The sequence below is a fragment of the Dipodomys merriami genome, unplaced genomic scaffold (genome assembly GCF_024711535.1).
Source record: "Dipodomys merriami isolate MVZ:Mamm:240054 unplaced genomic scaffold, mDipMer1.0.p SCAF_384, whole genome shotgun sequence".
Taxonomy (NCBI): Eukaryota; Metazoa; Chordata; class Mammalia; order Rodentia; family Heteromyidae; genus Dipodomys; species Dipodomys merriami.
The window spans coordinates 156,532-172,761 of record NW_027205426.1 but is presented as its reverse complement, the minus strand read 5'-3'; the positions used below and the strand labels follow the sequence as shown (position 1 = coordinate 172,761).

At 41.3% G+C, this 16,230-nt stretch overlaps 1 protein-coding gene across 1 annotated transcript; it reads left to right on the top strand.

Moving 5' to 3' along the window:
* Positions 1 to 5,168: 5,168 nt before the first annotated feature.
* LOC138805057 (taste receptor type 2 member 20-like) lies at positions 5,169 to 6,089 on the top strand. The gene has a single exon (XM_069989607.1). The coding sequence runs from the start codon at positions 5,169 to 5,171 to the stop codon at positions 6,087 to 6,089; it is 921 nt and encodes a 306-aa protein (XP_069845708.1).
* Positions 6,090 to 16,230: the final 10,141 nt, after the last annotated feature.

Genomic DNA, 16,230 nt, shown 5'->3' with positions numbered 1-16,230 from the left:
TACTTCTGAATTAAAACTCTACAATGAAATATCAGATATTTGCCAAAATGCAAGCAACATGTGGCAATGAAACTAAAATTGAATACTAGAGAGGTTAGGAGTTTTGTCTTTTCAGGCATTTCAGTTGAAGGGAAATGTATGCAGCTGTTGTTGATGTAGAAACCTTTTTGTGGAGGTGGGGTGGGAAAATTTGCTACCAGCCCAGGCTGGCTTCAAATTTATGATTTTTTTTTTCTTTTTTAGTTGTGGGGCTTGGGTGCTGGGCACTATTCCTGAGCTCTTTAGCTCAAGGTTAGCGCTCTACCACCTGAGCCACAGCGCCACTTCTGGGTTTCTAGTGGTTAATTGGAAATAAGAGTGTCATGGACTTTCCTGAGCAGGCTGGCTTTGAACCGTGATCCTCAGATCTCAGCCTCCTGAGTAGTTGGGATTACAGGGGTAAGCCACCAGCACCTGGCTATATAGTTCATTTTCAACATAGTATCTAGTGAGTATCACTTGCTACATTTATTCACCCTTTATCCTACCATTTCTGTGTCTCCCCTTGTCTTCCCACAGACAAGAACAAACAAGACAAAAGGAAAGGAAAACAAAAACAGCAACAAAAAAGATAAAAATCCTCTTTTTTTCATTTCTTGGAGTTCATTTTAATAAATATTAGTTTATATGGTCAAATACACACAGCTATTGCTCCTATGTGATCCTCTTCTAGGGGGACTCGATATTAGTGTTTTGGAATTGTGTCCATAAAGTTCAATTGTTGGTGCAAGTGTCAGAATATTTTCTTGGTGATAGTACCCTAAAACTTATCTCCAGAATGGAGTGTGTTAAATACTGCATAGTGTTTCTTTCCCCTGGTCCTAGGGCTTGAACTGTGGGCATGAGGGCTGTCCCTGAGCTGCTTTGGCTCAAGGCAAGTGCTCTACCACTTACTATTTTTATGCCACTCTTATATTCCACACTTAACTAGGGGGAAAACATCTATATTTCTTAGAACAGAGTCCAGTCATTCATCTATCTCATTTGCAGTATTGGGGTGGAGGGAATATCTGTTAAGGAGCCCATATTATTATTATTTTTTTTGTATGTGTACATTCTTTTTTATTTTTATTTTTTGTGAACATACTGTACAGAGGGGTTACAATTACATGGGCAAGATAATGAGTACATTTCTTATCAAGCATTGTAGCCTCCTCCTTTGTTTACCCTTCACATCCCTTCCCAGGCTCCCCCCACCCCCCCACCTAATCCTCCCCCCCACACCAAAGTTGTAAAGTTCGTTTTCAACATGACAACTTGTACTTCTCATTGTTGTATCAGGTTCACCTGTATCCTTTTTTTTTTTTTTTTTGGTCGGTCGTGGGACTTGAACTCTGGGCCTGAGCGCTGTCCCTCAGCTCTTCAGCTCAAGGCAAGCGCTCTACCACTTGAGCTACAGCGCCACTTCCGGTTTTCTGGTGGTTTATTGGAGATAGGAGTCTCACGGTCTCTCCTGCCTGGGCTGGCTTTGAACCACGATCCTCAGATCTCAGCCTCCTGAGTAGCTAGGATTACAGGCGTGAGCCACCAGCGCCCGGCTTCCACCTGTATCCTTAAACGACTTGTTTTTCCCCCATCTCCTCCACAAATTATACCGACATCAAATATAGTGAAAGCAGGGGTTATACTGTGGGGGAGGGACATACACAGCTACAAAGAAATAATCTTATAAATGAGTTAGAAACAAATGCATGAAAGAAAAAAACATTTAAATACATATCTAAGGGTTCATTTTCCTAACATCACATTATCTGACCTTTCCTGCTTGACTCATACATATACTAGATATTGCAAATAAGGGAAACCATGGGACCTATGTTTCTTTGGGCTTGGCTTACTTCACTTAATATAATTTTTTCCAAGCCTTTCCATTTCCTAACAAATGGGGAAATGTCATTCTTTCTGATGGAGGCATAGAATTCCATTGTGTATATATACCACATTTTCTTGATCCATTCATCTACTGAGGGGCATCTGGGTTGGTTCCATATCTTAGCTATAGTAAATAATGCTGCAATAAACATAGTCGTGCTGGTAGCATTAGTGTGGTCTTGTTTGTGAACATTTGGGTAAATGCCCAAAAGTGGGATTGCTGGGTCATAGGGGAGCTCTATGTGGAGTCTTTTGAGGAACCTCCATACTGCTTTCCAAAGTGGTTGAACAAGTTTACATTCCCACCAACAATGCAGTAAGGTTCCCTTCTGTCCACATCCCCTCCAGCATCTGTTGTTGTTAGAGTTCTTGATTATAGCCATTCTAACTGGGGTGAGGTGGTATCTCAATGTTGTTTTGATTTGCATTTCTTTTATGGCTAGGGAGATTGAGCATTTCTTCATGTGTTTATTGGCCATACTTCTTTCTTCTTCAGAGAAGTTTCTCTTCAAGTCTTTAGCCCACTTATTTATTGGTCAGTTGTTTCTTTGAGGATTTGTTGTTGGGGGATTTAATTTTTTGAGTTCCAAGTATATTTTAGATATGAGACCCTTGTCAATTGTATGGCTAGTAAAGATCTTCTCCCAATCTGTGGGCTTTCTATTGATCTTGCTATCTATGTCCTTTGCCATGCAGAAGCTCTGCAACTTCATGAAATCCCATTTGTCCAACCTTTCTTTGATTTGTTGGGTTTCCGGGTCTCTATTCAGAAAATTTCGGCCTGAGCCAAGGAGGCCTAGGGTTTCTCCTATTCCATCCTGTAATGTTTTCAGAGTGTCTGCTTTGACTTCGAGGTCTTTGATCCATTTAGAGTTGATTCTGGTGCAGGGTGATATATAAGGATCTAGTTTTAGTTTTCTACAAGTAGTTAATCAATTTTGCCAGCACCATTTACTGAAGAGGCTGTCTTTCTTCCATTCTATTATTTTAGCTCCCTTATCGAAGATTAGTTGGCTATAGGTCTGTAGGTTCATTTTTGGGTTTTCAATTCTATTCCATTGGTCCTGAGGTCTGTTCTTATGCCAGTACCAAGCTGTTTTGATTACTATGAAGGAGCCCATATTATATTTATTGAAATATATATTATGTAGTAATTCTCTCTTGGGAGAGCATGGACTGAACCTAGGACCTGTACGTCTGGGCAGTTTCCACAGCTTGACTTTTGACTAGTGCTTCAATGAGCACAAGTGTGCAAGAGCCTCTATTACGTCCTGACATGTTCCTTTGGCTGTATGCCCAAGAAAGGTATTGCTGGGTCATAAGGGAGTTCTCTGTGTGGTTTCTTTGAGGACCTTCCATGCTTCATGGTGATTGCACAATTTACATTCCTACCAGCAGTGTGTAAGGGGTCCTTTTTCCTGGCTTCTTTATCAGCATTATTTGTTGTGCAGGTTCTCGATGATGGATACTCAGACTAGAGATAAAAATCTGTTTCATTTTGGTTTGCATTTCTCAGGTACTTATTGGACAATTGTCCAATATTTGCCATTTATGAAGTGGATGGTTGACTCTGGAATTTTATTTTTTTTGACCTCCTTGTATGTTCTAGATACTAACCTTTGTCATATGTACAACCTGATAAGATTTCTCCCATCTTGTGAGCTGGTTTTTCAGTTGAGTGAGCATTTCCTTTGCTTTGCAGAAGCTTTGTAGTTTGGTGCAATCCCATTTTCCAATCCTTGCTGTTCTATGAGAGTAATATTGGGAAGTTTTTGTTTATGACAGTATGTTTCAGTGTTTCACCTATTCTTTCCTGTAGTAGTTTCAGATTTTCAGATCTTATGTCAAGACTCTTGATCCACTTTGAACTGAATTTAGTACAACACAAGAGAAAGATGTCTATTTTTCAGTCTTTTATTTGTAGATAGCCAGTTCTCCAAACATTCTCCAATCATTGTTCTCCAATGAATCTTTTGGGATCTTTTGTCCAAATTGAGATAACAGTATCTATATGGATTTGTTTCTGAATCTTCTATTCCATTGGTCTTCATGTTTGTTTTTATGCCAGTACCCTGCCATTTTTGTTGCTGTGGTTCTGTAGTATATAAGTGGCTGTGAAATTGCTTTTTATTATTTTCATTGTTTTACTATTTTAATGAAATAATTGTATAAAATTAAATAGGTAAAAGAAACCTTTTAGCAAAATGGTAAACAGTAATACTAGTTTTTCTTTTCTTTTCTTTATTTCTTTTTTTTTGTGCCAGTCCTGAGTCTTGAGCTCAGGTCCTGGCACTATTCCTGAGTATTTTTTTAACTCAAGAACTGCTCTACCACTTGAGCCACAGTTCCACTTCTGGATTTTGGTGGTCACTTGGAGAGAAGAGTCTCACAACTTTCCTGTCCAGGCTGGCTTCAAACCACAATTCTCAGATCTCAGTCTCTTGAGCAGCTAGGATTATAGGTGTGAATCACCGGGGCCAGGCTGAGAGATTGTTTTGAAAAATAATAATGGGTTAAAATAAGCTTGAAGGGGATAAACAAATGACTTTTACAACCATCATGATATCCCTGAAACACATTTCCAATCTTGGAGATTACAGAACATTATTCTACCTATGAACTGTGTGTGCATGCGCACATGTACTTCCATGGACAAGCTTGTGAACGTGGAAACAACACCATTACACAGGGTATTCGTTACCGGTCTGCCTAGGGTTCTCAAGGAAAATGTGGGTTTTTGATAGAAGAATATGGGACTCATTCTACATAAATCTTAGCACAAATGAACTCATAGTGGTGGTGATTCTAAATTACTCCATGCTGTATGTATTGATTTCTAAAATTTTACTAGCAAACAACCAAAGTCGATGAACACAAATCAGGGAAAGTTTGAACAAGGACAAAATTGCAAACAAAGAAATAGAATATGGCTGTATTTGCATGCTAGCAAATGAGAACGCAATTTCCACTCCAGCGTCAACTGTGAGCTGTCCCAGCCTCCTGCAGGGACACAGGTATGTAACCTGAACAGACACGGGAAGTTCATTTGAGCATGTTTTTCCATAAGTATAGGATTTAATTCACCCACTAAAACACTGTGGTATTTTGCTGCCTAATATTGATCATTGAATTAAGAAAAACAAGATCCTCAGCACACATCTGTAAGTCAAAGACACAGAGTTTAAGGCCAGTGATTTAGAAGAATCAAGAGGAGTGATCTAGTCATAATGGGCCTGCCTTATGTTTTCTTTTCAGATATGAATTTACTAGCATGCATTACTTCCTTCTTTGTAATAGCGGGATTTGTCATTGGAAACTTAGCCAATGCCTTCATAGTTCTGGTGAACAGCATGGACTGTGTTAAGAGAAAAAAGATCTCTGCTGCGGATGGAATTCTCACTGGCTTGGCTATCTCCAGGATTGGCTTGCTTTGGGTAATAGTAATGGAGTATTGTTTAACTGTGTTAAATACAGGAACATGTAGGAAACAAGGAACAATTATTTACCATGTTTCCTGGGTGGTAACCAACCATCTTAGTGTTTGGCTTGCAACAATACTAAGCATATTTTATTTGCTTAAGATAGCTAATTTCTCCAGTCTTCTATTTCTTCATCTGAAGAGGAGAGTTAAAAGCATTATGGTTATGATATTGTTGGGGATGTTGATGTTTTTATCAGTTAGTTTTACAATGGAATATGTAGAAAATGTGTTGGATAGCTATGAAGGAAATGTGACATGGAAGAGCCAGCTGAAGGACACAATACACCTTTCGAATATGACTGTATTCACTCTTGGAAGCAGCATACCCTTCCTTATATCACTGATCTGTGTCTTGCTGTTAATCTATTCCCTGTGCAAACATTTCAGGAAGATGAGGCTCTATAGCAAAGGAGCCCAAGATCCCAGCACCAAAGTCCATGTGAAGGCTTTGCAAACCACCACCTCCTTCCTCTTGCTATTTGCTCTGTATACCTTCTCTGTAATCATATCAGGCTGGTATTATAATAAGCCACTACATGAATCAGTCAATTTGCTTTATCAGGCTGCTGGTAGCATCTATCTTTCAAGCCATTCATGCATCCTGATTTGGGCAAACAAGAAGCTGAAGCAGGCCTTTCTGTCCGTTGTGTCCCAGGTGAGGTGCTGGCTGAAAGAATGGAAAATTTCAAGTCCCTAGGTGAATAATGGAGACAAATAGGAATTTTGGGAAAAATTAAATGGATGGAGTCTATAACATTTTTTGTTTCTACAACTGTTTCCAGACCATATGTATTTAAGATAAGAAATTTCTAAGGATACACATAGTAGATCTTCTACCTATGTGTGTTAAATAAAAGAACATGTGAAGATGTGTGCACATGTATGAAACAATATAAGATTATTGATAACAATCATTTTTAATCTCAAAAATAATTCTACAAGATCTGGTAGGACATTTTCAGAATTGTGAGTCACTCTTCTACTCTGTTTTCCTTTACTTGAAGCATTTACAATCGATATTTATGTGCTGCTAAAATGATTGTAGGAAGTCCCAAGTACTTTCCCCTGTACTTCATATCACATATTTCTGTGAACATACGTTTGGATTTCACTGTTTGAACTGTTCTTGCATGGCAAGAGCATTCAAATCTAAGCCTTTTATCAAAGATAAATGTTTGAGATAGACTTTATTAAAAAGTATTTCCTTTTAAATACAGAGTAAACAGAATTATACAATATGCAAGGAATAAAGTTCAAGAGTAACATGAGTATTTATGGTGAGTTTAATGTGTTACATAAGTAGTACGGAGGAGTATTAGATTTAACACAAGTGGAGAGATGTCTGTAAACAGGATGAAGGACGGAGGGCCATGGCTGAAGCCTGGCTCTAGGGCAGTGGTGTTTCCGTGCATACACAGGAAACTGTACAGTTCGGTGCATATCTTAACTTAGGGTTGGTAAGACCAGACCCAGTGTCTGGGATTAAAATGGTAACATTTCTCTGCAAAGACAAACCTGTACAGAAATGGGGGGGGGGATGCAGACATGGAGACAAGCATAATGGTGGTGATGAAGCATCTGTCGACACCACACTCAGCTGAGAGGCAGCAAGCTGGTCAGCGCATTGACTTGTGACTCCCAAGAACTTCCCAGAAGTTCCAAGAAGAAACCAAGACCCAGCCTGGGTCCTTGGAAGAGATATGGCGTCATGATTTGAGAGTTTATTTCTCCTTGATCTTCTATTTTCCACTGGCCAAGGTTTACTGGGAGCAGCACCGACATGTCTGCTTTTCTGCCTTGCGTCATCTGATTCGCTCGTGGTCTTTCACGAGGTGCTCTTGCTCACAGTGTGAGCGCCATGCCGTGGAGGGCAGCGCGTAGGTTGCACGGGCTGCTGATAGAACAGGAATGAGTGTGGGTATCCGAGACACACAGGAACTCAGGTGCAAGGTAAGCCGTCCCGCATCCTTCTCCTGGGAAATGGATTATTCTGCATTGTGGATGAACCACGAGGCTCAGAGACGCTCCCCAGGGGGAAGTGCCACGCTGATTTGGACCCAAGCAGGCCCTGTCTCTACCAGAAGCCTATGAGTTCCAGTGATAGCATCTACTCTACATAGCTTCACCTCTGCTTCCTTTCCTGCTCGGTTTCTTGGGCGGAGCAAAGCCGTGATGGCCATATACTTGTGCTTCTAAGTAGTTTTTGTGAACAAAAAATTGGATTTATGTCTTCTTCATATATCTTTCCCCCAATGTTGGGCATTCACGAGACATCTTCATGGTATTTGGGCTCTGCTTTCTTTACCCAGCCTTGTTTCATGGGACTGAGATTGTGGTTTACCCTTGTCCCTGGAATATTCCATGTCTCTCTGCAATACCTGAGGTGGTTTTGTTTTGAGACCAGGCTTCCCAGGCTGGCCTGCCTGTGCAGTCCAAGTGCGGGAGTTGCCGGTGAGCGTCACCATGCCCAGCTGTCCAGGTGGGCCCTGCTCATGCCCTGTGCTGCCCAGGCAGCATCCTTCCTCTGTCCTGACGTCTGTAGAGTTGGTCACAAGGCAGAGGTTGGAGAGAGCTGAAAGGAGGTGGATGAAATCTGAAGGTTTGCTTTCCACCGAGAAGTCAGGCAGGGGAGAAGCAGTGATTGAGAAGGCTGAGCCCCAGTGATGGTCCCGTAGCACAAGAAGATGCAAAAATCCTCACACACATGAGATTGTCATAAATGTACAGAATGAATTAATACTGCATTCATTATACTTGAAAGCAATTTTACACGATATCTTTATTAACTACCACAGTGGTAAACATGAACCTAATGCATAATGAACAAATGGAAAGCCTGAATGACTGAAATGGAAAATGAATAAAATTTGGATAGATATACGTGTATATTTATATAATGGCATGTAGATATGAATACTCATGACCTTCTCAAAAGCGAAGGAAGTAAAAACCAAAAATAACTATTCTTAGTGCCACATTTTTTTTTTTTTTTGGTCAGTCTTGGGTCTTGAACTCTGGGCTTGGGCGCTGTCCCTGTGCTCTTCAGCTCAATGCAAGTACTCTACTGCTTGAGCCATAGCACCACTTCCAGTTTTCTAGTGGTTTATTGGAGATAAGAGTCTCATGGACTTTCCTGCCAGGGATGGCTTTGAACTGTGATCTCCAGATCTCAGCCTGCTGAGTAGCTAGGATGATAAGTGTGAGACACTGGTGTCTGGCTACATATTTGAGGGTTTAAGATCTGTGTGATTTTATTTGAAACTCTGGTGTAGAAGTCACTTTGGAATATATGTGCATAGTTTCCTGCAGAGACCTAATTTAGAAGGGCTTAAAAATTCAGTGCTTATGAAGTTCCATATATCAGTTGAGATTCTGTTGCCTATTAAGAGTTACCATTTTGTGGTTTCTGACCCAGAAATCAACTAGTCTAACTATAATATGTAAAACAGTAAGACAATACTAATGAATATATCTTTATATTTCATGTTGGCGCATGAGAACTCAGCTTTTCCTTCTTGTCAGCTACAAAGACTCCAGGCTGTTGTGTGTGAGGTACATATCTCAGTGATGCTTGTTTGGGTTTTCTGAGAAACTGAGGCATTTTCATGAAGAAAGCTATGAATCAACCGAGTGTGTGTGTGTGTGTGTGTGTGTGTGTGTGTGTGTGTGTGTGTGTGTGTGTGTGTGTCTTGGGGCTTGATCTCAGGGCCTGGGCGATGTCCCTGAGCTATTTTGCTCAAAGCTAGTGCTCTACCATGGCTCTGCTTTCAGCTTTTTGGTGGTTAATTGGAGATAAAAGTCTCACAGACTTTGCTGCCCAGGCTGGTTTGGAACCATGATCCTCAGATCCTCCTAAGTAGCTAGGATTAAAGGCGTGAGCCACCAGGGCCTGGCTTGGAATGGACCGGTGATTAAATCTTGTTTTCTTGACTGATACTGCAGGTGGGAGTTTCTAACCGTGAGTGAGTTACGCCATGAATTTTCAGGAATCAGATCCGCACTGCGCTTCAGAAGAGGCCAGGAGAGAGTCCTCAGCAGAGTAGAGGCTGTGGAGGCCCCCTCCCAGTGGCAATGGGTGGTGTCCTGCAGGTCATGCTCATGCTCGCTTTAAGTGTGGAGCTCATTGTAGGATTTTTAGGCAATACATTCATGGCGCTGGTGGCTTGCATGGACTGGAGGAAGAGCAGGAAGATCTCTCCGGTGGATCGAATCCTGCTGGCTTTGGCAGTCTCCAGACTTGCTATGCTGTTGTCTTTCCTCATGAGCCTCCTGGTGTACCCAGCTTTGATGGCCACTAGAAAAAATCTAAGAGCGATGAGCACCACTTGGACCATTACCAACCATTTTAGCATCTGGCTCGCCACCATCCTCAGCATCTATTATTTTCTCAAGATAGCCAACTTTTCCAACTCCATTTTCCTTTATCTAAAATGGAGAGTTAGAAAGGTAGTGTTGGGGGCATTGCTGGTGTCTCTGGCCCTCTTGCTTTTGAACATTGTAGTTCTAAATGTACATGACGGTGTCTGGACCGAAGAGTATCTGAGCAACGTGTCCTACAGCTTTAGTTCAAGTAAGTCTGCTCAGTTTCCCACACTGGTGTTTTGCACCATCACAGTGTTCACATTTGTACCCTTTACCGTGTCCCTGGCAGTGTTTCTCCTGCTCATCTTCTCTCTGTGGAAACACCACAAGAAGATGTGGCACCATGTCCCAGGACCCAAGGATGCCAGCACTGTGGCCCATGTCCGAGCCCTGCAAATGACAGTCGCCTTCCTCCTCCTGTACGCCATTTTCTTCCTGTCTCTTCTTTTGCAGTTCTGGAACTCCAAGTTTCTGCAGGAAGATAGGATCATTTTGCCTCTGGAAGTCATTGGAACCACCTTTCCCTCAGGACACACAGTTGTTCTCATTCTGGCAACCAGAAGGCTGCGAGGGGCCTCTCTCTCCATGCTCCGGTGGCTGAGGGGCATGGACCGAGGCCTGGAGCCCTCAGACTCCTAGGCCATTCCAGGGATATTGTTCTTCTAGAGGAAAGTCAGTTCATAAGAAAAAAAAAAAAAGATTGTGTTTGGGCCAGACCTGGGCTTGAACTCAGGGCCTGGGTGCTGTCCCTGAGCTTTTTTTAGCTCAAGACTAGCACTCTACTACTTGAACCACAGCTCTACTTCTGGCTTTTTTATGGTTAATGGGAGAGAAGAGCTTCTTGAACTTTCCTACCGGGGCTGGCTTCAAATTGATTCTCAGACCTCAGCCTCCTGAGAAGCTAGGATTGCAGGTGTGAACAAATGATGCCGGCCATGAGAAACTCAAAAAATAGAAATTTATGGTTTTCAGTTATTCTTCGATTGCATGCCACTGTGAATTTTATAAAAGTCTGTTTGGATTAAGCACTATACATACTATAAGTTTGGTAAAAAAATGCAAGTATGACTATAAACTCAAGTTATAACAAATATTTAAATATAAGAATTCACAGTATTAACATAATTTTGTGTCTACCATTAAACTTTTAAAGATTTTAATATATAAGACATACATGTACATAGAATGCATATGAGATATTGCAAATTGAAACCGTATAATTGTATGTACCTAATATGATGGAGATCCAGATACAATTGTCCATAAAAGAGTTTTATAATCTAGCTTGTGTCCTATAGTTTCAGACAAGAAATGAAGAATAACATATAGACTTGGAAATCAGATGCAGCAAACCCATTGTTCTGAATAGAAGAGCAATTTAGAATACTTTTGCCAGGCGTGATGGTGGGTCTATAATTGCAGCTACTTAAGAGATGTAAGTAGGAGGACCACAGTTCAGGCCATCCCAGACTCCCTGGCCCCCCAAAATAGAGATTCTTTACTACAGAATGTTAACGTGGCTTAAGTGGTCAACTTCCCACCTAGCAAGCATGAAACTCTGAGTCATCAGAAAAAAAAGGAAAGAGAACATTCTCAGAGACAAGTGGTACTTGAGATAGTAATTGTTTGAGAGCCAGGAATTCCTGGAGCTGGTCCATCTTAATTCGGAATATTTGATTTACTCTTGGAAAGGATTTGAATTTTCTAGGTAGTGTTCAAGAAGGAAGAGCTCTGGTTAGCACACTTAACTTTTAATTCTAGATAAATCATCAATAGATAGGAAATTTCATGTACTAGTTCTTATTCCTGTTACTGGCTCTAATGTCTGTTACAATTCCACTTTTTCCCCTGGAATTCATGTTGCTAGACTAAATCCTTAGACAAAACAAAACAAAACAAAACAGAACACCCCCAAAACAAAACCTATACAATGCAAACAAATGTCATTGTTTGCATGTTAGCAAACCAAAGGTTTCAGGTTGCTCTGTGTAAGACAGATGGCATTGTGATCGAGCTCAGCTGGGCCACGTGGGAAAATGCAGTATTTCCATGATGGTAACGATGAACCTCGTCATTAGAAAGTCTTCATGCTTCCTGGCTTGGCATTGTACAGGAGATGTTAATGTGAGATTTTTGTTTGTCAATGAGCAAATATAAATAGCAGAAAAATGAATGCAGTCATAAGTCTTCAGCAGTGATAAGCTGAGGCTTTCTTTTCCAGACAATGGATGACATCTTGGTGAGCACCTTCTTTTTGTTGTGAGACCCATGATAGGAAGCTCAGGAAAAGTGCTCGTAGCCCTGGTGAGGTGCAGGGATTGGGCCAGGAGAAGAAAGAGAGCTTCTGTAGACCAGATCCTCACTGCACGGGCCATCTCCAGGCTGGGTCTTCTCTGGGTAGCCATTTTAAGTGTGGCAACGCTTTTCCTGTGCCCAGCTTTGAAAAGTTCTTGGTGTACATTAAGAACCATTAATGTCATCTGGGTAGTGGCCAATCACTTCAGACTCTACTCTTACCTCAAGATGGCCAATTTTTCCTCCATCTAAAGTGGAAGGTTGAAAGAGTGGTTTCAATGGCACAGCTGGTGTCTCTGATCTTCTTGGTTTTAAATACTGTATTTGCTGACAAAGGCATCAATATCTGCATCATTGGGTCTATGACTTACAATTCCAGTCTAGAGACCTCCACACAGATTCCCACTGTCGTCTCGCTCAGTAACTCTGGGTTCCTGCTCCTTCCTTTTACCGTGTCCCTGAAACGTTTCTCCTGCTGGCCTTCTCTCTATGCAAACACCTCGGGAGGATGCAGCACAGCACCCCTGGATCCAGAGACACCAGCACTGTAGCCCACATCCGAGCCCTGCGGACGGTCATGTCCTCTCTGCTCCTGGACACCGTGTTCCTACTCTCCCTTGTTACAGTGTTTCAGAGCTTTATGTTTCTGGGGAGCGATTGGTCATTTGGATTGATCAGGGTTCTGCAGCGGCTTTCCATTCCTGGCACTCGCTCATCTTGATTCCTGAAAACAAGAAGCTGAGACGGACCTCTCTGTCGGTGCTGTGGAGGCTGAGGTCCAGGGCCAAAGGCTTGGAACTCTTAGGACCTTTCTGAATTTCAGGGATCAGTGTGCATACGATGGAGAAAATCAATTTGTAGTGAACTGTTTCTGTGGTCTGTGTCTGTATGAATTTTACAAATTGTGTGCTTAGATTAAGAGTAGCCAAACACACCTCAACCTTTGAGAAGTATCTATGCTACAAGATACACAGAGGAATATCAGTGCAGAATTCTTACAGGGAACAGTTTCCTATGGTCACAGACACTGAGTTTTGTGTGCATCTTCAACCTGAGAAACTAACAATATGCAAGATCTGTGTATATGCCTGCCTATGAGACATAAAAAACAGATTCATTGTGTTTCTAACGCATTTATAAGATTATCTCTTTGTTGCTTTGTATGTCCCTCCCCCACAGTATAACCCCTGCTTTCACTATATTTGATGTCAGTATAACTTGTGGAGGAGATGGGGAAAAACCAGTTGTTTAAGGATACAGGTGGACCTGTTGCAACAATGAGAAGTACAAGTTGTCATGTCCAAAATGAGCTTTACAACGTCGGTGCGGGGGGGGGGGGGGAGAAGGGGGGGGGAAGGAGAAGGATTGGGATTGGGGGGGAGGGGGGAGGCTGGGAAGGAATGTGAAGGGTAAACAAAGGAGGAGGCTGCAATGCTTGGTAAGAAATGTATGCATTATCCTGCCCATGTAATTGTAACTCCTCTGTACAGTATGTTCACAAATAAAATAAAATTAAATTAAAAAAAACAGATTCATATAGTTCTATGCAAATAAAAGTAAACTTTATATATACAACATTCCAAAACCTTTATTTTTTTTTTTTTTTTTTTTTTTTTTTTTTTTTTTTTTTGTCGGCCGTGGGGCTTGAACTCTGGGCCTGGGCGCTGTCCCTCAGCTCTTCAGCTCAAGGCGAGCGCTCTACCACTTGAGCTACAGCGCCACTTCCTCCAAAACCTTTAGATTAGAAGCAGAGAGTAAAACAAGACTGTTGGAAATCTAACATTCTAAATGTATGACTTCAAATAAGTCTCAATTTAGTAATATTGTAAAAATTCCCAAGAATGATTAGCCTTGCTTTCTTGCTATCTTAGAAGCTTCAAATTCAATAATTCTCAGAAGGCATATATCATTATTGATATATTATTATTAGATGTAATAGATATAGTAGATATTACATTAGGAAGTAGATCCGATTTCTCATTTTTTTGTGTGTTGTACCACAACACGTTTTAGCTTATTTTGGGTATAGATAGATTGAACACAGGATTTTATGCGTGTTAGGCCATCGCTACACCACTTGAGTTGTGCTTCCGGCCCTTTCTGATCCAGGTGTTTTTGACATCAGATCTTGCTTTTTTTCCTGGCCCAGGCTGGATTTGATCCTTGTCTTTACACTTTCTGCTGTAAGTTCTGCTTCTCAGTGCCCGTAGACAGTGTATCCTGCTGGTGATTGCATAGTCTTGTCACTGAGAGCATAGTGAAGTGTTCCTCAGAAAGAAGTAAGGCTGGTTGTTCAATGTGTCTTGAAAAACATCTTTTTCCTTAGATGTCAAAAGTGTGTTCAAAGTAATACTACTAAAAACGTATGGGTGAGAAGAGAATTGTAATCATATATTTGCTTTAATTTCTGCAAGATCAGATGGATGCTTCAGAGTTCGGTTTTGCTTCCTTTTGAAGTAACGGTATATAAGTGCCTATAGAATTATGCAAACAGGACAACCACTATAGATAATGATGGTTTTGTTGTTGTTTTGAGACAGTGTCTCATGCATGATGTGGCTTCCAACTCTGTCCTCCTGCCTGAGGCTTCTGAACGGTGGAAATTGTGGTTGATTTGACACAGTGATTATATAACAGCTTCCAGGAATAAAATGTAGGTATTAGTTGTACTGAAAACTTCTCCTGAATCAATAACACGCCATCAATTCTGAAATAGATGAAGATAGTTCCCTATGCCTACTAGCTGATTGGCTACTTCACTTCAGGGTTGAACTACGGGGGAAGAGATCTTGGAGCCATTAACATTTTCTCCCCAGGATGGCGGGCCCTGCAGCCCATGCCCACCTTCCTCCTGCTGCTGCACGGCTTCCGTTCTGTCCCTTGCACGGAAGCTTGGCAGCTTCCAGTTTTCCCTCTGTGTGGCCAAAGTTATTTTTCCTTCAGTCCACTAGTGCGTCCTAATTCTGGGAAACAAAGTTGAGACAGATGGACCATCATTCCTGTCCCTCAGGCGTGCGGCTCTGTGTCCACCTCGTTCTCTTGTCTGGGTATAAAAAAGAACACATCATGCACATAATTCTTTACCACGATTACTTTATTTCTTCACTGCAATTTATAATTCCTTTATTTTTGCTACTTTAATGGAATGGCTTGCTCATGCAAAATATTTAGTGTTGTGGATAAAGCTACCATCTCCTTTTGTCAGTGATAGTTACCCAGTGTCCATCAGTAACCTGCAGCCTCAAGAGTCCGTGAGATTGATTCTCTCTACATACCCCAGGCTGGACTTGAACTCAAGATCCCTTCCCTCAGCCCATTGTGGGTGGGGATGATGGACACCTAACACCACAGACTGTTTTGAAATACTTTCTAAAGGTAGCTGACGAGAAATCCTCTCCCCATCCTTCCTGATAGAACCTGTTAGAGATGTGTTATTATTAATGAAGGATGTTGCCCATTTCCCTCTCTTCTTACCAAATCCATTAGTGATAAGCACGGTGCTAGGGTTACACAAAAGCCACCATATACCATGTGTTCTAGAGTATGCATGACACCTTGTATGAACTGTCATGAAAGCATTCTCATTTGTGCATTGTATAACTGTATATCTCTTAAAATGAATACTTATTTTGTGCTTGATTCAAAATAAACTGAATTTTTATTACGAAGATGTGCACGTAATAAAGTCCAGCGTGGCAAACATGTTTTTGGTAGCATTGGCATATGTGTGCCATCCACAGGACTGACGAATACTAGAATTATGACAAATGGGAAAAAGGTTTAGAAATGATGATTTCTGGAGTACGAATAAGGAAGAAAGAGCCACAGTTGTGACCTGATACACATATTGTTCTAGGTTTACAGATGCAGGTAGGAAAGTTACTTACTCTATTTCACAAATTTAAAAAGGACTTTTGTTGGGGGGGGGATGTGAGAATTGAGATAGTCTTTTAAACATTTTGTTTTTTCCTCCTAAGCTCCCTCTGTATTCCTGATTTGTTGGTCCCATCCTTCAACTTTCATTCCAAACCCCCTCTCAGATTAAGTTGTACTGTTGAGTATGGACTTCTGATACCAAAAAGCAGACACATGTTAATATTCCATTAGTGAGTGAGCAAGTTATAAAATTCCTAAGACTGCAAGCCAATCACCAATCTGCAGGTTGCTTTTTTTTCCTTCAT

Excerpts from the sequence above, each read along its gene's own strand:
- LOC138805057 (XM_069989607.1), top strand. The coding sequence starts at position 5,169 with ATGAATTTACTAGCATGCATTACTTCCTTCTTTGTAATAGCGGGATTT.